The sequence below is a fragment of the Pithys albifrons genome, chromosome 17, assembly GCF_047495875.1.
Source record: "Pithys albifrons albifrons isolate INPA30051 chromosome 17, PitAlb_v1, whole genome shotgun sequence".
Taxonomy (NCBI): Eukaryota; Metazoa; Chordata; class Aves; order Passeriformes; family Thamnophilidae; genus Pithys; species Pithys albifrons.
In genome coordinates this window covers 6,399,656-6,424,010 of record NC_092474.1, presented here as the reverse complement: position 1 = coordinate 6,424,010, position 24,355 = coordinate 6,399,656, and the positions used below count along the sequence as shown (strand labels likewise).

The 24,355-nt window shown below is 48.6% G+C and overlaps 2 protein-coding genes across 3 annotated transcripts; one reads left to right on the top strand and one right to left on the bottom strand.

Moving 5' to 3' along the window:
- Positions 1-1,662: 1,662 nt before the first annotated feature.
- Positions 1,663-12,506, top strand: RHOF (ras homolog family member F, filopodia associated). The gene is made up of 5 exons (XM_071572376.1): positions 1,663-1,957; positions 2,056-2,143; positions 8,984-9,093; positions 9,837-9,971; positions 12,108-12,506. Exons 1-5 carry the CDS (start codon positions 1,802-1,804, stop codon positions 12,270-12,272), a joined length of 654 nt encoding a protein of 217 aa, XP_071428477.1. The 5' UTR covers positions 1,663-1,801; the 3' UTR covers positions 12,273-12,506.
- Positions 12,059-23,639, bottom strand: TMEM120B (transmembrane protein 120B). Of its 2 annotated transcripts, none has more exons than XM_071572375.1 (12): positions 23,541-23,639; positions 21,531-21,649; positions 20,553-20,669; positions 19,757-19,816; positions 19,119-19,214; positions 17,551-17,640; positions 16,668-16,733; positions 15,743-15,804; positions 15,400-15,492; positions 14,948-15,012; positions 14,724-14,796; positions 12,059-14,531 (listed from the first exon to the last, which is right to left on the bottom strand). In XM_071572375.1, exons 1-12 carry the CDS (start codon positions 23,607-23,609, stop codon positions 14,455-14,457), a joined length of 987 nt encoding a protein of 328 aa, XP_071428476.1. In that variant the 5' UTR covers positions 23,610-23,639; the 3' UTR covers positions 12,059-14,454. The 2 variants fall into 2 exon arrangements, with proteins under 2 accessions (XP_071428476.1, XP_071428474.1); XM_071572373.1 differs by having other exon boundaries at positions 12,060-14,531; positions 14,728-14,796.
- Between the last annotated feature and the right edge of the window lie 716 nt (positions 23,640-24,355).

Below are 24,355 nucleotides of genomic sequence, written 5' to 3'. Positions count from 1 at the left end.
CTCTGTTTGCTGATTGTGTCACACACAGTGTGATGCTGGGTTTGAGCTGGGTCCAAATAAATCATTTCAGGAGAAAACAGATTCCTCCCTGGCCCATCCATTCCTGTGCCATGGGAAAACCCTCAGCCATTCCAGTCGACAGGAGCTGATGGCTTTTACTGTGCTCCATGTAAGATTTATAACACTGTGGTCCACAAAGCATTTCTGGGCAGCTTCTACACGATGGCATCACCTTTTCCCTCAGTGAAACTGTGCATTTTAAACAGCTGTGACTTTGATTGCTTTTTTATTAACATAATTTGAATTATATGGCACTTTTTTTGGCATTTACAGGTTCCTCCTCTTCTCTATTGCCGAAATATCCTTTTCTACCTTTTTGTTTGCCCTCTGCACAAAGCAGGGTCTTCCTTGCCCGAGCTGCGAGCACGATGCGTTTGTGTTGGGTCTGGAAGGCCATCTAGTGACACAACCGTGCAGGGGAAATGCAAACCCGTGTTCGAATTGTGTTGGGTGTTTTTCCTTAGTTCAATTAAACCATCTTGCTACACTCGAGCATGCCCTTGGGGGGCTGTTGCTATTCCCACAAGTGGTATTTTAAAAAAATTAAAGGAAATTTTTGGTTTCTTAAGAACTGGCAAGGTTTGTTTGAGATAGAGCAACACACTGTTAATCCCTGCTTAGAAAGAAACATGATTTGTTTTGTGCAGGATGGTGGGAAATTGGTGTCTGAGCTGGTGTGTCACAAATCCAGTGTCACACTCCTGACCTGTGTGTTGAAACCAAACATATCCAGGGGTTGTGATCCCCTTCCAGAGCCAAACCTACCCGGCTGTTGTGATCCTTGGCTTTCCATGGTACAAAACCCCACCGTGTGGGTGCTTGGGTCCACCACAGCTTTGCAATAAAAATGGGAAATTCCAGTTATTTCTATCGCAGCTCCCCTTGGATGGTGAGCGGGTGACGGGCAGGTGATGGGCAGAGCTGTCAGCAATAAATGAGCAATAAATACAGCAGAAAACCAGCAGTGAGTCACTGCCAGCACCTTCAGGGGTACCTCAGGGGTCTCTGCCTCCCCCCTCTGGCACTGCTCTCCCTCCCCTTGGGGGCTGAACTGACGTCCAGGCTGTGCTGGCAGCGTCCCAGCATCGGTGGCTTGGGGTGAACCAGCACGGCACTGGGGGCTGGAGGGGGAACAGATGGGGATGGGGGTGAGCAGGAATGTGAGGGCAGAGGGGACAAGGCCTCAAGGTCCCTGTGGGTGCAAGGGCAGAGGGGACAGGGCCTGAAGGTCCGGGTGGTTGGAAGGGCAGAGGGGACAGGGCCTGATGGCCTCGATGGATGGAAGGGCAGAGGGGGCAGGCCTGATGGCCTCAGCGGGTGGAAGGGCAGAAGGGACAGGACCGATGGCCTCAGTGGATGGAGGGGCAGAGGGGACAGGCCCGATGGCCTCAGGGACCGAAGCTCCGCGGATGGAGCCCCGGGGGCTCTCTGAGGGCACAGGGCAGGAGCAGCCCCGCTGGGTCTGAGGGCAGGCGGTGCTGAGGGCACTCCCGCGGCGCTCACCGGGGCTGTGTCCGTGGCGCGGTGACCCCGCACGCCCGAGGGGGGCTCCGGGAGAGGCCGCGGGGACACCCGGGCGGGGCCCGGCGGCACCTGAGGCGGCGGCGGCGGCGGCAGCGGCGGCCAATCCCCGGCGGGGCGCGGGCGGCTCTGCCCGCCCCGGGGCTGAGGGGCGACCGGAGCCGCGTCCCGGCCGCGCCGCTCCCGCTCCCCGTCCCGCTCCTCGTCCCCGTCCCGCTCCATGGAGGCGGCCAATGGGGCCGTGCCCGAGCGGCAGCCCCGCGGCAGCGCGGCCGCCCCGTCGGGCAGGAAGGAGGTGAAGGTGGTGATCGTCGGCGACGGCGGCTGCGGGAAGACCTCGCTGCTCATGGTGTACGCCAAGGGCGCCTTCCCCGAGGTGAGGGGCGGCCCCCGGGCCCCGCTGCGGGAGCCGCGGCATCCGCGAGGTGGGAAAAGGCCTCGGAGGTCATGGGGATGCTTCTTGTCCCTTTGCAGCAATACGCGCCCTCCGTGTTCGAGAAGTACACGACGAGCGTGACGGTGGGGAAGAAGGAGGTGACCCTGAACCTGTACGACACCGCAGGTAAGGGAAGAGAAGGGGGTCCGCCCGCCCTGCCCATTGCCCGGCCCCGGGCGCTGCCAGGGCCGCTCAGCCCAAACACGGCCAGGCCTTTCGTAACTTCAGGCAAATAACCAGAAACTGCGTTTATCGCTGTAAAATGCGGCTCCGGTGAGTGTGCCCCTGTTCCTTTTCATCTTCCTTTCCAGCAGGTTTTGCTGTGTCAGCTTAAACCAGACCAATTTAAACATACTGAAACTGGACAGATTTTCAGGTTGCTTTTCTACCAGCGTACTTTTAACATAATATCACAGTTTAGACTGTTAGAGATTAAAGTACGAACAAAACAAGCACCATTACCTGTTGCACACATAAATGTGCCTTCCAGAAAAAAGGGACAGCTCTGGTGAGGGACTTGTTCATTTTCTTAACAACCCAGTTAATTCAGAAACTCACAGCAAATAGCAAACATATCTGGAGGTATTAAAACCCAGTCCCCAGATGCAAAGCATAATACAATCAAGCAGGAAAATATTTTAATCTGCTGCCATGAGTGATTGAACAGGGAAGGAGAAAAAGGCTGGTTTGTGTTGAGAATAAAAAGGCCACAGCAGTAAAAGTTATTTGAAAATGCTGATAGTTTGTTCAGGTTCATTTGAGGAACTTGTGAAATGGTTTGTGTCCAACCTCACTCAAAGTTCCCTACTCTGTTATCCAGCTGCGTTCCTAAATGAACCCTAAAATTGACACGTGCTCTGTTTCAGCTCAGTGTAAATCATCTGTTCCAGTTCAAGCCTGTGGAGTTGTTCCAAATTTACACCAAGGCAAATAAGAACTAAATGCAGTCCAGTCACTTTTAATAGTAGTAAAATGCACTTCCTTTCTTTTATATTGCACATGGTATCTGAAAATATATTTTTAAAGGCTTTTAAATTAAAAGTGAATTTTATTGCTAATTTTTACCGTAGGGTGGAAACATCCTAAGCACCCAATTTGCTGGTGTATCTTCTTGTGTCAGTGTTACTGTTCTGGAGTGCAGTAGCTTCTACTGAGTGGCAAGAGGTTTGTGTATAAGTCCCAAAGGAAAAAAGAAGGGCTGAAATAAGGTGTGAGCAAACAAGGAGGGATTTCCTTCATACAGCGTGTTGGCACAAAGAACTTTTCAAGTTTTGTTTGCTGTCGGTGTGGAATGTTTGCCTGTCACACAGTTCTTAGCCCTCATTTGAAATCATTTTGAAATGCTGCAAATTCCAACATTTGCCTGTGGAGCTGGATCTGGAGGTGGTGGCAGGTGCAGGATTGCAGCACTAAGCTCTCTCCTGACCTAAGAAGTGCCCACTCTCTACGTCACAGAGCCCAGGGAGTGTTCACTGAGCCCTGAGCTGGTGCCTTATCACAGAATCAGGACAGTTCGGGTGGGAAGGGACCTTTAAAGGTCATCTAATCCAGCCCCCCTGCAATGAGCAAGGGCATCTTTAACTAGATCAGGTTGCTCAGAGCCCCATCCCACCTGAGCCTGAGTGGTCCTGAGGATGGGGCAGCCACAGCTTCTCTGGGGAACCTGTGGCTCATTGTAAGAGGTTTCTTCTTTATATCCAGTGTAAATCTACCCTCTTTTAGTTCAAAACCATTACCCTATGTCCTATAATTTCCTTGTTCATGCATGTAACAGCAGGCAGTGTGCACTTTCCACATGTAGTTCACAGCTCTAAAACTGTCTTGGACCAAAGCACTGCCCTGTTGGAGAAAGAGGGTTGCATTTTGGGTCTCCTGAGACACTTTGGGAAGTGCAGCTGCCGTTGTTGCCACGACAGAGCAGTTGCTTTCCGTTTCTCACTTGGAAACCTTGAAACCCGACATGTTTTACCTCCCAAAACAGCACTGAGGCCACAAGGCTGTGAGTTTCTGAGGCTGCTGACACTTGTCTCCTCCCTTCCTGTTAAATTTCTTTCACTTTTCTTGAGACCCAGTGCAAAGACAGCAGGGAGATTGTCACCTTGGTTAAAACATTTGATTGGGAGGGGAAAATTTGGTTCTGTTTCAAAGCTGCTTATGTAGTTTTATGTTACAATATCTGTGTCATACTCCAACTCAAGCAGCTCTTCATCCTCTTTCTGTAACTGGAAGTTGTACTAGAGGAAGGACTCACTTGAGCACACATTTTAATCCCATCCTGTTTTTAATAATACAAAACTGATGTTGAGCTCTGTAAGGGTTAGTCTAGGCCCAAGGGTTGTGTCCTGTCCTCTAAGTTCAAACAGTGCAGTGAGAGAAGAGGAAAGGGAGTGCCCAGCTGAGCAGACAAGAGCTCCTGTCCCTGCAGCACATGGATCCAGCAGGGGAGATGGATGTTTGGAATCTCTTTCACTCTGCTGACTTGCTCTGTTGTGTCAGGCAGCAGCAGCAGCAGCTCATTAAATCCCTCTCAGCTGGGTGATGCTGGTCTGGGGTGGGTGTCCAGCAGCAACTGCAGCTTAAAGAGGAGTCTAAACATTCATTTTATTACTGCAGTGCAGGGGTTTAACTGTCCAGGTATTGGCCATATCAATGAATCATCTCCAGACTTGCTGAACTTCTTGGGTTGCTCTTGCTTTTCTCTGAAACTAACACAGCTCAATGCTTGTTTTCCTTCTCAATCTGAAAGGTTCCAAAATAATTCAGATCATTGTAAAACAATTTAAATGGGATCAAAAGGATGTAAAACCATTTCTGAGGTGAAGGGTTCAGCTAGGGCCATGCAACAGAGTAGGGGAGGAGAAGGCAAAGCTGTTCTCCTAAAAAGTAACACTGGATCTTCATGATTCCACCACTGCAGAAAAGACTTCAGTATTTTTAGGATCTTGCTCAGAATAGAGTTGTGTGTTCTTCAGCATCATGAGAAGGTAAAGGACAGGTTCAGCTCAGTTTAAACTTAAAAGATTCTTTGTATTGTCAAGTCCTGTGCAGCTTGAGCCTTTGAGCTTGTCCTGCTTTCTGAAGGAGAAGGACGAAAAGTGTTTAAGAATCAAACATTTCAAGCTACTTTTTGTTGAGAAGGATTTTGGTAACAAATTATGTGAATGAGTTAGTCTAAAGTATCACAAAATAACAATTTTGGTGAGCTGTCTTCCTCCTCAGGCACCTCTTGCCGTTGCAGGAAGTCGGTGGCACACACACGCAATGGGTAAGGGCTGTGTAATATGTCCTGTCTCGTCTGCAAACAGGCTCTGCAGCTGCTTGTTCCCTCAAAACTTTCCATTTCAAGCTGTGCTCCACACAGCAAAGGCATGAGAGGTAAATGAGGTCTAGTTGTGACAGAGTAAGGGAGCAGAGTGGATGCTGTAGGTGCAGTTCAGACACCAAGGCTCTGTCCTGGTGCTGCTCAGTGCAGGATTTCCCCAGAGCAGAGCACAGAGCTGGGCTGGGCTGGCAGTGGCTGTGGGGGAAGTGATGCCTCCTCACTGTGGGTGCACAGGAAACACAGGCAAAACCTCCAGTGGTGTGTCCCAGGTCTGTAATGACAGATGTGTGGCAGTCTGAGGCCTTCAGAGAAATTCTGAAAGCCAGTGAATGCAAGAATAAGTTTTCATAACTCTGAAAGGGAAACCGTGCCCGGATAAGACAAACCCCCAGTTTTTAATTGCAGTGTGCCCCTCCTGCCCTATCTGTCGTCTTCCACTTGTTTTCTTCCTGCCAAAAATGTCTGTTTCCCAGCTAGTTTTAAACTGAGTAGTGAAAAAACACAGCTGGCAACCTGCTAACCATGGCATTCCCTTGGAGCCTGAGGAATAACAGACTAAAGAGGACTGGATGCATTTCTGTGCGTGTGAGGGTTCACCACTGCAGGTTCCATGTCATGGATGTGGGATATTACAGACACTACATGGCCATGTGTAGGGATTGGTCGGCTGGGCTGGGCTGGCCTGGGAGCAGGATATGACATTATTCCTGCCCCTCTGGTGCTGGACAACACTGCTGGGCATTAGGGCAGCACGTGCTGGGCACTCCTGGGCTGGCAAGGCTTGACTGTGTCATTTCCCCTCTCCTGGCAATGGGTGCTGAGCTCCTTCATGGACTGAGCAACACTCAGGCTGGCACTTCTTTGGTGGTGAGTTGGTGAAGGGGTGAGGACCAGTGGGCAGAGATGAACTTGCATGTGAGAGCAAGACCTGTGGTTTTGCTTCTCCTGTTCACCCTCAGCCATCCCCTGAGCTCCCACCCTGCTCAGGGCCTGACTGCAGTGATGTGCGTTATGCAGCATCTCCCAGGGGGATGCAGCAGTGAGAGTTTGGCAAGGAATTAGAAAATTTTAGGTGAATTCAGCTAGATGGAATTTTTTTCTTTAAAAATCCCTGTCTCTGATACTACAACGAATTGAGGAAGGCGGAAGAGTCACAGGTGTGCCCACACATAGTCAGGTATTTAACCAAGTCCTCCACAGTGTGTTTTTCGTTAACTGGGGAAGGAAAACAGGTTCCTGTGTTTGAGGAAGCACACACAGGCTTTGCATATACATGCAGTTACTACTTAGGTTCAGCCCTGTTCCTTCTTCTTAAAACTCTTCTGGTAGAAGACCCAAATCTGTGCCAAATTAACTCTGACCACAGACTGAGCAGCTTCACAGAGAAAAAGTCTCCCAGGCCCTTTCTTGCATTTCATCAGCAGCTCTTGAGGACAGGGGGTGAAAGGAATTGTTTTCAGTGAGAGAGATGTCTATGTTTAGGCACAGCTTGATCTGGGTCCCGTTACATCCTCAGCAACTGAAGAGCTGCATCTGAGCTCCTAAAGAGCAGCTTCCTCTCCTTCTGAGTGAGCCTCAACCACCAGCTGTGGCATGAGTGAAGCAACTGCCATGTCACCTTCCTCCTCTGGTGCCTGCACTCTGCCTTGATCTGCTCTCTGTGTCCAACATTCCAAACACACACAGAGCTGGGTTTTGTACAGCAACGTTTTCTCGTGCATTGTTGTGTCAGTTTGCCCCAAAATCCCCATAACTGCACAGCTGCATTTGGAGAAGGAGCAGTTCTCCAGGGAATATTTATAGGGTTTTGCCTTGCAATGCACCATAAATCACACCACTGGAGACACTTCTTGTGCTACCCCATCCAGGAGGGTATGAGTTTAGCCGTATGTTCTGATTCCAAGCAAATGAGTGTGTTTCTCCCAAGGGGACAGTCCTGTCTGCCTCACAAATTGCCAACAGCAAATTTGAGGACCTTTTAATTTTACAAGCTACACTGGTGGAAGCTCAGAGGCCTGAATTTGAACAGGGGAAACCATACACTGCAGTAGAGGAAGTTAGGAGGGAAAAAAACCTTTGGCACATGATTTGTTTAATGCATTTAGAAGATTATCTCAGCAGTAAAATGGTAAATTGGTTGCAAACAAGTAAGATGGATTGCAAGAATAAGAAGGGATAAGCAGTATGGTCTTTTCTCTGAATGTTTATACAACATGCATAATTTTGTCAATTATTTCTGGATTAAACCTTGAGGGATCAATCCCTCTTTGTTCTGCACCTTCTCACAGAACATACTGCTCTTGCAGAAGCTCAAATATGAAGTGGTTCCAACCCAAGATTCCCATTTCACAAACATCTCAGGCAAACTGTGTAATGGCTGAAGGGATTGCCTTGGAACAACCTGCATCTCAACTGGTCATTTAAATCAAGGAGGGAAAAAAATATTGTAGAATTGTTGGTCTTCTGGTATCTCCAATTCTTCAGACTGGAGACAAACATGTTGGTAGTGATGAGTGTGTGACCTGGGACTGAGTTGGGTGCCAGGGCAGGAATTGTTGCTCTAAAGTTGGGACATGCTGAAATTTTCCACATCTCTTCATTTGAAACACCAATATGAAGATTTGAGGTGTGTAACATCCCTGCAGGGCAGTTTCTGTGCTGTATGGGGATTGTTGGGATTGTGGGAGGGCACAGCATTCCCAGTTCTCCCTTTGGAAGTTCAGTGCATCACAGCAGTACCCAATTCTAGCAGCAGCATTCCAGGGGCAAGTACATCTCCTTATAGGCTTTTTTCCTTGTTAAATGAAAAAGATTGGGTTTTTTCCCTGAGCTCCCAACTCTGTCTGGGAATTACTTCTTTCCTGAACTTAATCTCTCAAAGCAAGACACCTCCAGGCCCCAGCAGGGTGATTACTGCAAATTCCCATGTGCAGCAGGGGAAGAGCACAGGTCTGAGGCAAACCAGCTTCCTCTTGTCACATCACGTGCTAGAATATCCCTAATCAGAAGTATGACAAATCCTCTGCTTCTCCAGAATTGACTAGAATTCCCCAAGATCTGCTGGGGAGTGCTGCTTCAAAGGCCAGTTAAGCCTGGCTTGTGCTGCAGCATGGCTGGTACAGGCATGGCTGGTACAGCCCTGTGTGTGCTGCTGCAGCTGAAGGCACTGTGTGTGATCTCTGCCTCCTCTCACCCCCCCAGCCTGGGAAAATCAAGTTTGCCACTTTTTTCTACTTCAGCATTCGTGTCTGAAAAATACAGTTTCTTCTTCTCACAGCATCACGTGTGCAGATGTATTTGGGAGAATACAGCAGCTGGCAAATTGCAAATGTTTCAGTCAATAACTGTCAGATTCCAATGGATTATTCTGCTTTTGAGCAGTGGCAATCAGTGTTTAGAAGTGCTTCTAAGCCTGTAGCAGGTGAACAAAGCAGGCTTTTTATTAAAACCTGTAAAGGATGTGTTACATATTCTAAACCATCGGCTTTGTCAGTGAAGGGGAATCTCCTGTACTTAAGGGAAGGAATTTTACAAGTGTGAAAAACTTGTGTCACTGTTCTTGGACTCAGGTATGTCTGTGCATATTCCCCTCTGCTGGTTCAGCACAGAGATTTCTTTCATCCAAACCACTCTCTGTGTCTCAGGGCAGGAGGACTATGATCGGCTGCGACCTCTGTCTTACCAGAACACCAACGTCGTGTTAATTTGTTATGATGTCATGAACCCCACTAGCTATGACAATGTAGCAGCCAAGGTAAGAGCCTTTCCTAATTGCTTCAGCCTTCCAAATGAATTACAGATGCCTGATACAGGACAAGATGTCAAATTAAAAATGCTGATGCTTTTAGCGTGCTGTACCCTGGGTGAGTAGATGCACAGATCTGTCGTGGTGTGCTGAGCTGCAGGTCACAGACCTTGGACCTGGAGCTCAGCCCTGCAGGGCTCAAAAGTGCTCAGAACTGGGGTTGGCACACACTAAAAAGATCAAACACCAGTGGTGAAATCACTGCTTTATCTGTAGTGATGTCACACAACCAACATTGCACATGAGCATTGTAGAGTCAAGTCGGCTTCCATCACATGCATATTTCACACAGAAGAGAAATGAGAGCAACCAATTGTCCCTGTTGGGATTTCTGGAATGCTCCAAAGCAGAAGTTACTGCTCTTGGACACAGCACCAGCAAAACAAAGCAAGACTTGGTCCAAATCCTGTTTTAGTTATGACTTTAGAGGAGCATGTCTGAATTTAAACAGATGGTAAATAGGCATTTTGGCCTAGTGACAGATGCCACTGTGTTTTTATACAGCAGCTGACTTTGGGTAGGGCTTGTAAACATCTCTGTAATGGAAACAGTGCGTGTTGGGCCCCCACCACCACAAACCAACACTGAAATTGCAGCTTATATTAAACACTTGTTCTGTTCGACTTTACTGTTTTGATTTCAGGAACCAAACAAAAAACCTTGATGTAAAAGCTTTGTTTCTCTGCCCCCAGTGGTATCCTGAGGTGAATCACTTCTGCCGAGGGGTTCCACTCGTGCTCATCGGCTGCAAGACGGACCTGCGGAAGGACAAGGAGCAGCTGCGCAAGCTCAGGGCGGCCAAGCAGGAGCCCATCACCTACAACCAGGCAAGTGCAGCTGCTTTGCAGTGGTGGCCTCTTTGCAGGAGGTAAAACACACTGTGGCGTTGCTCCTCCTGAGTACAACTGAAGACACTCCAAAATTAGGTGATCAGTGTCCAGCTGAAGAAATTATTGACAATCAGCACTAACGGGTTCCTGTCAGTCCTTTTTTGAAGTGGCCAAATCACTGTATTTACTGCCAAAGGAAAGAGAAATATAAATAGCATTTTGCATATCTTGGGTGTCTGAAAGGACACTACTGCCTACATCTTCTATGCTCATTACATCTTGTTCTGGTTTCCTTTCATAGCTGGGTATTACTGTTACAAATCTGTAAGCCTTAGCAAGTTTGCTGGACTTCATCATTTTTATTAGCCTGCATTGCAGCCATCACTGGTGCTTTGATGAGGGTTGGGATAAAGGGTAAAACCTGGTGATATTAGGAAGCACATTGACTGTTCTGGAATAAATGTGCTTTGCAAACCCTATTTAAAAATAAATCCTTTCAAGGACAAAAGCAAGAACATGTGCAAGGCTTCTCTAACATGAGAGGCTCCTCTTCAAAGTCTCCAAAGTAATATTAAAAGTACTGCATATTAACAAATGTTTTTGATTTAAGTATTTTGAGGCAGTAAGACTTGTAACTAATGTCACATCACCAGCACAGCTGTCCTAGGTACAGGAGAAAATGAGGGAACAGCTTGTCCCATGTCACATGAGACCCTTCTGCTCTGGTCCTCCACTTTTTCTTTCTTTTTTTGTTGTTTTAAGCTACAAAGCCATCCTTCTCCTCTCTGGACTGTCTGAGACACACAGAACAAGGTCAAGTGCACCACGACCTGCAATGAATCACCACTTTTTCTGAACAGCATGAAAATAAACTGCTACTGCATCACCACTAAACCATGCTGGGCCTTTTAGTTTGTCTCCCTTGCACACAAGATGAGATCCCACCCTGTCACTGTGAGCAGCTGCACATTGTCCTTCATTTGCAAGAACAACTCCCTTCCTCATCCTCACACGTGAGGTTCAGGGCAAACACCAGACACTCCTGGCAGGCCTGCTGAGGCTCCATGCAGTGCAATTCCAGGGGCCCACACAATGTACAGGTTTTGTCTCCTCTGTGGGCCCTCCCCTTTGGTTTTTCTCCCCTGAAATATGCACTACCTCAGTCTTTTACAGCTGGTGGCATCTTGAGTCACACAACGTGATGCTTCCAATGCCAGGCACAGAGGAGCTGAAAGTCCCTGCCAGCACTGCAGCTTGCAAACAACTAGAAGGAGACAAACTGCTTAAAAATGAAGAAAATCCCCCTATAGAAGCCCAGTTGCTCAAGTGACTCCACTCCCAGGGCTTATAATGAATAAATGCAGCATGTGAGCTGTGGGTTGCAGAGCTGGAATTCACATTAAAGGGCTCACCAGCATTCCAACCTGGGGGCTGGCTCTGCTGTGACAAGAGAAGGATCACAAGCAAAGTAAGAAATGGCTGTGTTTTATCTGCAGTGATTTCACACAGCCAGGATTGCATGGAAATGTTTCAGATTCAAGTCTGTTCCCATTGCATGCGTTTGGGTGAGGCTGAGAAACACCAGCTCCTGTTTGTGTGTATGGGGGGTTTGGCTGAGCCCTTGTGATGCTTCAGAGCCAAAGTCAGGGCTCCTGCATGTGCACCAGCAAAACAAGGCAAGGGACCAGTCCAGAGTCTGTTCTTGCATGTGACATTCATTACTAAAGGTGACATCAGAGTAGTTAAGGTCAGGCCTGGAAAAAATATCGCCCGGTAGACATCTTATCCTCACTTAAGTATCTACCTCAGCATTTAGATTAAAGACATTCAATACTGAGAATATTTTTGTGCTATCAGGACTCTGCATCTGAAGAGTCTCTAATGCCCTGAACTCCTAGGCCAGGCTCTGGATCAGCACAGTGGAAAAACCCCAGGTTTATTTGCAGTGCTTCAGTTTATTACTAACACCACTCGCTCCAGCATTGCACCCCCAGGGTTCTTCCTCCCTGACCCTGCCATACAAAGATGTGCCAAGAACTCCCCATTTCATCCCGTCACTCCTTCCTTTTCTCGCCCACCAGACTTACATCTTGTCTTACCTTTTATCTTGTCTTACCTTTCTTTTCTTCGCAGGGTGAGGCAGCTTGTCAGGAGATTAACGCACAAGTGTATCTGGAGTGCTCAGCAAAGTGCCGTGAAAACATAGAGAATGTTTTTAAAGAAGCAACGACCATCGCACTGAATGCCATGAAAAAAGCCAAGCACCACAGGAAGAGGAAAGTGTGCTCAGTGTTATGATCTGGACTGCAAGACAGCCAAGTGATTCACATTTTGTAAACGGTTTAAAGACTTTACAATTTTTATTTTAAGATTTTAATTATTTTTAGTATTTTTGCACTTTTGTTACATTGTTCTCGAAGTTTTCAAAGCTCTTTATCACAGTTAACTGCTGTTGTGTGCCTTTGCCCATCTGGCTTTTGCTTCTAACTGCAAACAACTCACTATTTAAATTGCAATGAACAGCAACTGCTACTATGACTTAGTTTTTTATTCTTCTGCAAAATAATTGTGGCATGTTATAGCTGAAGTTTGCTGTCTTTTTCAAGCAGAAAAGCTGAAAACCCAAGTATTTTAGGAATAGTGATATTTAAACCAGTTTATCAAGCACCTTTAAAGAGACAGAAATGAAGTTTTGTCTTAACTGTAACTGTACATTGTACAGATTTTGTGCAGCTTTATCCTCTGCTGGTTACATGACTAGCTGGTGAAAAACTTTTGGAGCAAGCCATCATTACTATTTTACATACAGGGTAAAAAGATCTTGATCCTTGAAAAATCTTTTGTTTGTTCTTTTCTTAATTTGCTTTGATTGAATTAAGGCTTGTGAATCCCTACAAGCTTAAAATGGAAAATTTAAAAAAAAAACAACATTGCAAGTTCATGCACATGTTTGACTATAGAAAAATCTTGAACTGTACAGCCCTTCCTCCTCAAGAACTTGTCAGTAAAAGAAACACAACCACCCATCACCTTCCCCAACATGAAAATGGAACACCAACACACAGGAAGTGACCACATTCACCATCAGCTCCAGTGGAAACCTCTCTGGCTGTTGTAATCTGAGTTTCTCCTGCTGCAGAACTCACCCACCTCTGCAGAACCAGCTCCACTGCTCAGACACAGCAGGTCCCAGCATCACTCTCAAAATAAAACAACTTACATTTCATAAACTGAGAGTTCAAAGGATATAAAAAAAATCCTCACAGGGTGTGCAAAATTCAACATAGCGAGATACAGCCCAGCTGGTGTGAAAGTTGTTGAAAATATTCAAATTGCAGTTTATTGTTCATGCCCACAGGACAGGGACATGGCAAAGGCAATTTTATTACTCTGCAGCCACAGCACTGATGGAGCCATCTCATTCTGTGCTGTGTCTCTGCTCATGAGAACATTTATGGGGAGAAGGGCAAAGGATGAGCCCAGATGGGCTCTCAGAGGAGCCTTCACCACTGGGACAGACACAGCCCAAGGCAGCTCAGGCTGCAACACCCAAAGAAAGGCTGTTTCAAAGAGCAAGTTCAGGTTCAGGCAGCACAAGCTTACAGGATGGCAAGCAGCCTTTGTCCCCTGCCTTCCTCCTCAACCAAGTGCAGCATCTAAAGAAAGCATTTCATTTTTGTGTCCTCCCCTTTCCAGAGTGCTGTTTCAAAAACCAACCCAAGGGCAGTGCGCGTGTTACTAAAAAGGGGCTGAAGCAGCTGCATATTGAATATTTATTTTAGGTCCTTTCAGGCCTGGACAGATGACTTGGCCTCCCTGGAAAAGGGCTAGCAGACTTCCCTGCCATTTAAAAACTGCTTTTGCTTGCTTGATTTTGATTTCAAAAGAGGATTTCTCTCCTTTAAGAAGCTTTCTCAGAGTGTATATAGCAGCAATATGGTACAAAGATGAGCACTTTCTTTTCACAGTACACAGAGGTTTAGTATTGCCACAGAAAATATGCCTCAAACAAATGCCTTGAAAAACAGCATTCGCTCTCTATCACTGATCCACCAGGAGTGTTCATTACCCTTTGCAAATTCAACACCCAGAATTTAAATAATAAAACTGGAGAGTGTTAAATATCATTCCAGAATTGGAATTACAGTAGGTCCCACATTCTCCCAACACTGGCGTTTCGCCAGGTAGGTGCATGCTGCTCTATATACAGAAAAAAACCCAGAAGCAAACATGATTTATATTAAATATACATAAATAGCAGGACTGCAGACTGGAGAGCCATGCTGGAGATAATACTGAGTCTGTGCTGGCACAGTCCTTGCCCAAACACAGGGACAGACGAGTCCTTGCAGGCCTGTCCATGGAGTAACTGGGGTTTGGCAGGATCTGTCCCAACCCCAGCCCTGCTGCAGGCACAGGGATGCACTCTGGGAGTGGGGAGGATCACAGCTTCTTCACTTTGTCTTTGTTCTTCTGCAGTTTAGTGTGCACCACCTTGAGAGTAGTGAGGAAGTTCCCAAGGAAAAGCAGCAGGAATGTGAATGCCAAAACAAGAACCTGAGAGGGTGGAGAAGCAGCATTTACTACTTTTTAAAATTACAACATGGATTCCGTTCAACACTGATGGACTCTACCAGACACAGAAGAGGCTCTGTGCTGGGTTATCCTGAAATATGTGAACAGAGTCAGATGCCCAGATACCTTTCAGGATGAGGTTGAACACCCCCTCTCCCTGGGCAGAGCCAACACACACCTGCCATTCTTTGCACTCCTTGTGCCTTGACAATCCAAAAAGCGTGACTGCATTATAAAGCTGCCAGAACTGCAAAGAGGGGTGAAAAAAGCAATGTAAGTACTAGTAAAAAAGAAAAAGAAACCTTGGAAACGTTTGTCAAGGGTAGGTGTGGTCCAAAGCACCTTTGTGTGGTGCTGTGACACTGCATTGCAGAGGGACAATGGGATTGGCAACTTACGTGCCCAAAGAACAGGAAGGGCAGGAGAAATGTCAGCCCTCGCCACATCCAGGACTGAAATCCCTCTGGAAAAGGTTGACAGAAGAGGCAGAGTGTGAGCACAGAAGGGCCAGGACTGGAGCTGCAGCTCTTCCCCACCCAGACCATCCCGTAAGGGCTATTCCCATCCTGCTCTGCAATAACCAGAAGGTGTGATAATGGGAGGATGAAGATGAGTATGACTAAAACCTCCATCCTGAACCCCTCAGAAGCTGCCAGAGATCAGAGCCCTCTGCTCCTGACCCACAGGACCCAAGGAAGGGAATAAAAACCACACTGCCCTTCCTGCCTTGGGACACAGGGACAGCTCTGCAAAGCTCACTCTCCAAGGCCACACAGGCCTCTCCCTCCCTATCACTGCACCCAAAAGCTGTGCCAAAGCTGAGCAGAGAAAGCACTGCAGGAAAGCTCACCTACTGTGAGGTCCAAGTGGTTTCTCTCCCCAAGAGCCCGGAGCCTGTAGAGGCAGCCCCTTTGGTAATAATACTGTAGGAACTGAACACAGCCTGGAGAAGGAGAGAGAAAACATCACTGCATTGGCTGTTCACAAGTATGGTAAGTATCAAACTACTTTAACAGTATCTAATCCAATAGCACTTAATTATTGTTTGTATTTTCAGATTGTATATTTGCATGCTATCCTCATATTCCTCCAGTTTAAGACTCCAGTATTTACCAAACAAAAGCATTTTCTTCTAAGCCTGCAAGACACAAAGTTACTTCATCCCATGCATTAGCAAGGTAAGAGATACTCACTCTGAAATATTGAAAAGGCTAAAAACTGGCTGCGAAACATCTGGTACATGAGTCCATCAGGCCTGGAAGCAAAACACAGGGGAGATCCAGCAGGGTGCTAAGAGCTCAGGACACAGTGCCCTTCCCCTGAGCCCATCAGCAAACCCACCAACAGCTGCTACCCAGCCCTTCCACCCCACTGGGAGCCCAGATTGGTTACAGCCACATAGGAAATGCTCTCCTTGATCAGGTTTCCTCTCTCCAACATAAAAATGCTGTCCTCTCTTTGCCAATATCACAGTTTTCTTTAGGCAGCAAAGCCACTCAACATCATCTGCATCAACACTCCGAGCAGGGAGCAGGGGGTGGTTGTGCTCCTTATCCTGAGGGCAGTTCAGGATAGATGGAGGACAAGGGACTTTCTGCTACAGCCACTGTGTCATCCCCTTACAATTTTCAGTAATTAAAGCAACTTCTAATAGTTAACTAATCAGTTCATGTCCAAGTTGAGGCAGGTTGCATGTGCATGGGTGCATCCCTGTGTTGTCTGACACCACCACCCACTGCAAGGTAACTTGCATTTTTGGCTTTAGACTCTTAATAAAGGCACCAAACATTTACTTTGTGGTGTCCCTCCTCTATAGCAAAGTGCTGCTTGTTTCCTTACTTACAGAAATTGGGAGCCTGGCAGAGATTTTCCTACAAAAGTCCAGCTACATTTTAGGGTTTGTTTGTTTCTTTTTTTAAATCAGCAATGTAAATACAAACTTGCAGTGTTGTATTTATCATGGAAAACATCTGTAACATCAAACAAATATTAAGTCTGATGCTCTGCCATGAGCCCTTGTGGCCACAGCTTTGTGGTCACGCTGGATTTGAATGCTCAGATGACATAAACACCATGAAATAGGCCTGAAGCACCTCAAGCAGGAGGGAGCAGACTCACCATGTCAACATCACTCCAGACAGGAACGTAGAAACATAATGATGCGAAACCCACCAGCCTTTGATCCTGAGCAGAAAAAACCCATGGCAGTTAAACAAAAAACATGAATTAAAGTCTGGCTTTACAGACCAAAGATGATGCTGATCTGGAGAGGAGGGATAGGGAACAAAACAGACAGCCCAGCTCAAGCACAAGGTCCTGGCAGTGTGGCTTAGCTGGGGGCACAAACCCATGACTCTGGAGGAAGGCTGAGCCCAGGGCATGTCTCCTGTGCTCCCACAGGCTCTCCAGCACAGCCAGCAGCAGCAGTTCCTGCAGCAGGAGGCACCTCCATGGCTAATGGCACACCAGTGTCAGCCCACACACCCTTGTGTTCCCCTGACAAGGAAGTAAGGGGTGTTCCCAACGCTGGTCATTTCTGACACCAGCACTGAAGGGAGCTCAGAAAATGACAGTAAAGTGAGCAAGGATTGTAGTGAGGCAGAATCAAGAAGTGAAGAGCTGCTCCAGAGCCAGAGCTGCTTTGGAAACTAAGACAGCATTGGTGGATTTGGGGCATTTCTAGCCAAAAGTGTGTGACCTCTGACAAAAGGCAGCACAGTTCCACCCCAGGCTGCATCTACAAAAGCCACAGCCACCAAAAAGATCCAGTACTTTGGACCAAGATTGTATGGACTTTTAGGAGCTGCAACTTCTCTCTCCCCAAACCTCAGGTGGTCACATCTGCCCTTGGCAGCAACCAGGGAGGGGGATGGAGACAAGACCCTGCAGAGAGGCATCAGCATCTTATATCTGCTGGGCTTGAGTGCCAGACTGAGTCCCATTTTGTTGCTTGTTTTAATTCTAAGGACATTTCAAACCTCCCATGGTCCCTGGAGTGTACCTTGATCCATTGCTGATGAGGATGCTCTCCCGTATCGTCAGTGTGCAGTAATACCACACTAACAGAAAGTTAAACACTTCATCTGTTACCCTGTTAAACACAGCAAAACACAGAGTAAAAAAAATCATAGAATAGAATCAGTTGGGTTGGAAAAGCCCTCTGAGATCATCAAGTCCAACCCTTGGTCCAACTCCAGTCCCTTCACCAGATCATGGCACTCAGCGCCACGGCCAAGCTCAGGTTAAAAACCTCCAGGGATGGGGAATCCACCCCCTCTCTGGGCAGCCCATTCCAATGCCTGAGCACTCTCTCTGCAAAGAATTTTTTTCTGATCTCCAACTTCAATTTCCCCTGACAGAGCTTGAGCCCATCGTGCCCCCTTGTCCTACTGCTGAGTGCCTGGGAGAAGAGACCAACCCCCACGTGACTGGAACTTCCCTTCAGGGAGTTTTAGACAGTGCTGAGGTCACCTCTGAGACTCCTCTTCTCCAGGCTAAACATCCCCAGCTCCCTCAGCCTCTCCCCACAGCACTTGTGCTCCAGTCCCTTCTACAGCCTTGTGGTTAACTACAAAGATACATTTAAAAAATGCCTATTTTTCTTTGCTCCCCTTGGGGGAATGAGAACCTGCCCAAGTGAGGCCACAGACACAGAGCCACAGCTGTGAACGTGTCCAGCCCTCAGACAGCACTGCACACACCCAGCATTGCCAGCTCCTCCCTGGGCAGTGCCCTGTGCCACAACACTGCAGATCCTGAGCTGATATGCAGGTATGCAGGGATGACATTAAGTCCTTCTGAAGGAGAGAAAGCACCATGGAAGCAGAGGATGATCCAATTTAGAGAGGCATTTCCAGGCTAATTCAATGAGGAAATTCCATGAGATCTATATAAATCCAATCAGCTAAAAGAAGAGCAAAGCATTGTGCTCTGGAGAGAAAAACACCAAGCCACCAAAACTTTATTTTGCCGTTTGCAAACTCCTGAAGCCAAGGGGACTCAGGGCAGCCTCCCTAGGGCAGCACCATTCCTGGTATACTCCTGCATTCACCCAGACCCAGAGACCTCAGGGAAGAACCTGGCTCCAACATCTTCCTGGTTTTTAAGCAACACTGAATGGTGGAAGATTGTTGGTGCTCAAGACACTTATCACAACCTGGAGATAACGTTTCAGGTCTGATTATTTCATGCAAATCCTCTCTAATTGCCTTTGCAAACCCAAAGCTGCAGCACAGTGCCAGTCTCTATGTGGGACAACCCAGGAGTAAAACCAACTGGTTGTTCCCAAGCACATCATCATGACAGAAAGAAAAAATAGAAATCAGGAAACATGATGTTGGACTTCTCTCAGTTACAAAAAACTCCAAAAAGAGGTTAAAAATGAAAAACAGGTAGCTAAAATACAGGTCCTGCCAGAGTTGAAGAGGTGCAGAAGGTGTCCTGCTGCCCAACTGCCAAAGCCTGAACATTATCAGAGCCCATCTCACCACCCTCAACAGGACATAAGTTAGTTCCAACCCAGCACATTTTAATTCAAAATACTTGATTAAAGGTAAAAATGCAGCTTACCTGTAGTGCAGAAAAAACCTGCAGGCGACAGCCCCGAGTAACAAGATTATGGTCAGATAAAGTTTGAACTTCTCATACTCATCCTTGTAGGCGAACCTGGAAGGGAACAGAGGCTGTTCATGGACACAACGGGGTGTTGAACCACAGTGGGGCTTCACTTTGTTCAAACCAGCCACAAATCCACGTGCCAAGCCCAGAGACTGAGGTTTTGCTGAAACACTTAGAAAAGAATGGACAGCCGTGGAAGGCAGAGTTCTGCCTGCAGGGAGGGTCTGTCTCAGCTGCAAGACAGTGGCTGGTTTCTGGGTTGGCATGGTAAGATTTCAAATATATATATATCCATTTTCCACAGCACTGTATGCCTAGAAGTCACCATGCCATTTTTTATCACAAAAAACCCAGACTCCACCTTTACAATTAAAGCCACAGGCTGGGCTGGGCTTAAAAGCAACTGATGGACAAATTCACTTGTAGCCACACGCAGCTTTAGCTTGTCCCCATGTCATGGTCCAACTTGCCCACCCTCTACATTTCACTTTTCAGATCTAAGAGGACCCATTCCCCTCTCTGGACTTCAGTCCATACCCACAGGAGACCCCAGAGAATCCCAAACCACACGTGTGGCAACACTCACTCACTTTGCTTGGTTACTCAGGAGAGTTACATTCACATTTCCCAGCACCAGATTTAAGTACAAGCTGGAAGACAAAAACCAAGAGCAGACTCAAGTGTTTTATTTGAACATCACAGGAGGCCCCAGATGAGTTGATGAGATGACATTTCTGCTGAAGCCACATTTGCTGGAGGTTTTTAATTAAAGCCAACTGGAGGGGGAGACCACATGGAAAGACTGGATAGCATTTCTAAGAAGTTAAAGAAGAGGTTTACTTTCCTGCCCTCTTTTCTACATTACAGTCTAAGGGCAAGATATGTAACATGCACTGTCCAAACCCAAAAATAACACAGGGGAATTGGAAGGAAAGTTTCTCATAGAAACTTCTGAGGGGCTGAAGCATCACACCAACCTTGACAAATGACATGAATCAGTCCTGACAACCCCACTTGAAGGGAAGTAAAAATTTAAAATTGGTTGAAAATGTTATTAAAAAAAAAAGAAAATTCTTGTGCTGATTTGGTCTGAAAAAATTACCCCAGGAAAACATCAGTGTGGACCAGTGAACTGCACAATCCCTCACCAGTGCAGGTTACTTCCATTTTCCCAGAAAGCCTGTGCTGCCCACACACAGCACATTTACATACACTCACAGCTCATGAATTCTGTGTACCACTGACACAGCAGCTCAGCAAGAGATTTATGACTAATCCAATTTTACATGTCTTTCTTCAACATCCACCTTATCCCTCAGGAGCAAACCACTGAGAACACTTAAAGCCAGCCCTCCTGGAGCGTGTGCCTCCCTGGGGAGCACGTACCCGTTCTTCTTTGGCAGGTAGGCTTCCATGTCAAAGAAGGCATTCTGCCTCTCCTTGATCTGGCTGCTGATCTCCTGAATGACAGCAAGCTCCTCAGGACTCGCTCTGGGCTTGCACCTGCAAGATCACAGAATCAGGATATTCCTGTTCATGTTTTCACCTCCTCTGTGTTTAAAAGGAAAGCAATGCTGTTGTAAAATCCACGCTGTTAAAGAGCTGACGGTGTGAGGTGGTGCCATCGTGCACTTTGCTCCTGTATTTCTGCAGCACCATTTGGTTCACCATGACTTTATTTCACTGCCAGGCTTATGCTACTCTAATTGGAATGTTGTACTGGAATATTGTGCTTTTTCTGCAGGATTTCCTTCCACCTTAGGAACTTTGTGCATAGTTTCAGGCAATGCCCTTGCAGAGGCTGCAGCTTTTCAGGTATGAAATATTTCAGGATGTAACAGGACACAGAGGTGATGATTTACTGGCAAACTGTGGTTTTAGCAATTAATGTAAAACAGAGAGCAATGTGCAGCAGAGCCAGCCCGGGGTGTTGGAGGTGCTGCACTGAGACCTGCACACCAGGAATGCAGCCTGTGGCTCCTGGGGATCAGCCAAGCAGCCACAAACAGTTTCCAGGAGTGAGTTACACCTCCAGGTTCAAGGATTGATGTTGCTCTTGCAGTTGCAGCTTGTGGGGCAAAGCTTGGCTCACCTGGCAAAACCCACAGAACAAAAGCTGCAGGGCCCCGCAGTGCACAGGACACTCTGCAAGGATGAAACCCATTCTGGCTCCCTCCAAATCCTTTGTTCCCAGGACTCCATCTCTCATGCAGTTATTAACATCTCACCTGGCTAGAATACGGAGCAACTTTAGCACTGCAACACAGATTGTAAATTAAAATGCTAAAAATCCAACCATTTCAGGCCTTTGGGAAGGAGAAACATCCCCTCCCTGCCTCCCCCCTCCTCCAGGTGCCCCGTTACCGTTGCAGGCTGTGCTTCAGAGCCCTCAGTGTCTTCTTCTGCCGCTGTATGGAGCTGCTGCAGGCTGTCTGCAAGCTCGTCACTTCTTCCAGTTTCTGCCTGTAAACTTTGTGTGTTTCCTGCAGGAGAAGAGGAGATGGTTGGTAGAAGAGCCTTTGTAGGTTACTCATGGCATTTGGACCTTGCCTCTGAGGGAAGCAAAAAAAACCCTGTTTTTCTGGGGGTAAACAGGCACCTCTGCAAACAAGCAGGGAGGGGGAAATGCCAAACCAGCACAGATCCAACAGGGCTTAAATGGACACTGATGAAATTCCTGCAAGAGAAAAAGTATCCTCTATACTCATCTCATTTCCTCTTTCTAATGAGCTTTCCCACTCAGGAGCTCCTCACTCCCACCCCACCCTGCAATGAAGCCCCTAATCCTTGAATCCCCTAATCCTCCATTTGATTCTGATCCATCCCCATCAAATGGGTGTCTAAATCACAAAGCAGGCACTCCAATTTCACAGCAAGATTAAATCTGGGGGGGAAAAGATGATGAAGATCTAAAGTGTGGGGGGAAAAAGACACAAATCCAGGCCAGGGGGTTTAGGCAAGCTGCTGCTGGGAAAAACAGGCTCCTCGAGAGCAAGAGGTGCTGCAAGTGCCTCCAGAGAGCCACATGCAAGGGCAAGAATGAGCAGAACCCAGATGAAAGTACTTTCTTACTCTGGAGTTGGGGTTTGACTTGAATCCAGTTCAGGAGCACAGGACCTTCCTCCAAAGCACATTTAAGCACCACCAGCATCTCACAGTGCTGTCCTCAGGACAGCACTGTTCTCCCTTCTGCAGCACCATGGCTGGATACAAACTCCCTGAAGATCTCAGACCATGGATGCTATTCCAGCTTTTCACCTCTACAGCACTGACACCTCGTGTCCCCAGCAGCTGCCACCCCACTAAGGAGCATTTCTACTTTCCTTTCACAGGAGGGGAAACTGAGGCAGAGATAAGTCATTGACATTTTGCTGTGGTTTAGGTCAGGCTCAGGTGCTTGGTGAGAAGGACAGTCGGCACACGCAGCAAACAAGTGACCAACAAAACCACACCAGCCTCTCCTTCTGCTAACAGACATACAACCTGAACTGACTTTTAATTAAGACAACGAGCTAAATCTGGAAATCACACCTTTTTTTGCAAGCACATTCTGTTTAACAGCCTAAAAGAGGCTAAAGCAGCCTCCAGAGCGAGAAGAGACGGTCATACTTTAAAACCGGCTTTAAGATTTAAAGCACGTGTACAGGTGCAGCGCTGATGACATGCAGGGAAGGGAAGGTTTCTGGAGCTAAAAGCATTTCGCAGAACAGTTCTTGGCCCTTGCTCTGAGGCCTTTCTGGCCCTCAGTGCACTTTTGCGAGCTGGAAAAGCAGCACTCGAACTCCTCGACCCCCCCACGGGCAGAGATGCTGGCGGGGCACGCGCTGCCTCTTTGTGCACAGCCACGCCAGGTGCTCCTCTCCCATCCCCGCCCGGGCAGCGGGAACCGCAGCATCACGTCCCGCAGGAGTGATATCGCGACACAGGGCACCGCGCGGCGATGTCCCGGGGACCGGAGTCTTGCGGGGTGCCCCGTAGGGATGCGCATCCTCGCCCGGGCAGCGGGGACCGCAGCACCACGTCCCGCAGGGTGCTGTCCCGACACAGGCCACGACCCCGCGATGTCTCAGAGGGGTCCCGGGGACCGGAGTGCTCCAGGGGATGCCCGTCAGTGATGCGCATCCCCGCCCGGCCGGGCATCGTGCGGGCACATCGCGGCCGAGGCGCCGAGCGCGAGCGATGCTGCGGGGCTACCCGGGGGCCGGGGATGCTGCCGGGCCCCCTCTCAGCCCGGGCCGCGGGGCGAACCGCTCCGGCCCCGCGTCAGGATGCGGAGCGGAGCCGGGGAAGGGCAGCCGGGCGAGGCGCCGCGATGTCCCGCATGGCCCCGAGGCTCGGCCGTGTCCCGCAGCCCGCAGCGCGCCGCTGGCTCACCTGGAGCTGCCGGAACTCCTCGTCCAGCTCCCGCCACCCCTCCCGGCCCCGCTCCAGCTGGTCCCTCATGGCGCGGGGCCGCGCCTGTCCCGCCCGCCCCCGCCACGGCGCGCGCCCCCGGCCCGCCTGCGCCGCTGACGTCATCGCGCGCGGTCACGGCGCGGCCCCGCCCCGCGCACCCGGCGGGCCTGAGGGGGACAGGCGGGTGAGGGACCCTCGGGACAGGGACCCCCGTCAGGGACAGGGACCCCCGTCAGGGACAGGTGAGGGACCCTCAGAACAGGGACCCCCGTCAGGGACAGGTGAGGGACCCTCGGGACAGGGACCCCCATCAGGGACAGGTGAGGGACCCTCAGGACAGGGACCTCCATCAAGGAGGGACAGACAGGTGAGGGACCCTCAGGACAGGGACCCCCATCAGGGGAGGGACAGACAGGTGAGGGACCCTCAGGACAGGGACCCCCATCAGAGGAGGGACAGACAGGTGAGGGACCCTCAGGACAGGGACCCCCATCAGGGGAGGGACAGGCAGGTGAGGGACCCTCAGGACAGGGACCCCCATCAGGGGAGGGACAGGCAGGTGAGGGACCCTCAGGACAGGGACCCCCATCAGAGGAGGGACAGACAGGTGAGGGACCGTCAGGACAGGGACCCCCATCAGGGGAGGGACAGGCAGGTGAGGGACCCTCAGGACAGGGACCCCCATCAGGGGAGGGACAGGCAGGTGAGGGACCGTGCCCTCAGAACAGGGACCATCCTCTCAGAACAGGCAAAGAGGAAGAAAAAGAGAAGGGGAAGGAAGCAATTATTAAAAA

What these genes read in the sequence shown, in the direction of transcription:
- RHOF (XM_071572376.1), top strand. Translation starts at nt 1,802, where the DNA reads ATGGAGGCGGCCAATGGGGCCGTGCCCGAGCGGCAGCCCCGCGGCAGC. An exon ending in CCAAGGGCGCCTTCCCCGAG is followed by an intron (nt 1,958 to 2,055) that starts GTGAGGGGCGGC and finishes GTCCCTTTGCAG; the next exon opens with CAATACGCGCCCTCCGTGTT. An exon ending in AGCCCATCACCTACAACCAG is followed by an intron (nt 9,972 to 12,107) that starts GCAAGTGCAGCT and finishes TTTTCTTCGCAG; the next exon opens with GGTGAGGCAGCTTGTCAGGA.
- TMEM120B (XM_071572373.1), bottom strand. Translation starts at nt 23,609, where the DNA reads ATGAGGGACCAGCTGGAGCGGGGCCGGGAGGGGTGGCGGGAGCTGGAC. An exon ending in AGGAGTTCCGGCAGCTCCAG is followed by an intron (nt 21,650 to 23,540) that starts GTGAGCCAGCGG and finishes CTTCTCCTGCAG; the next exon opens with GAAACACACAAAGTTTACAG. An exon ending in CTGAAGCACAGCCTGCAACG is followed by an intron (nt 20,670 to 21,530) that starts GTAACGGGGCAC and finishes GTGATCTTGCAG; the next exon opens with GTGCAAGCCCAGAGCGAGTC.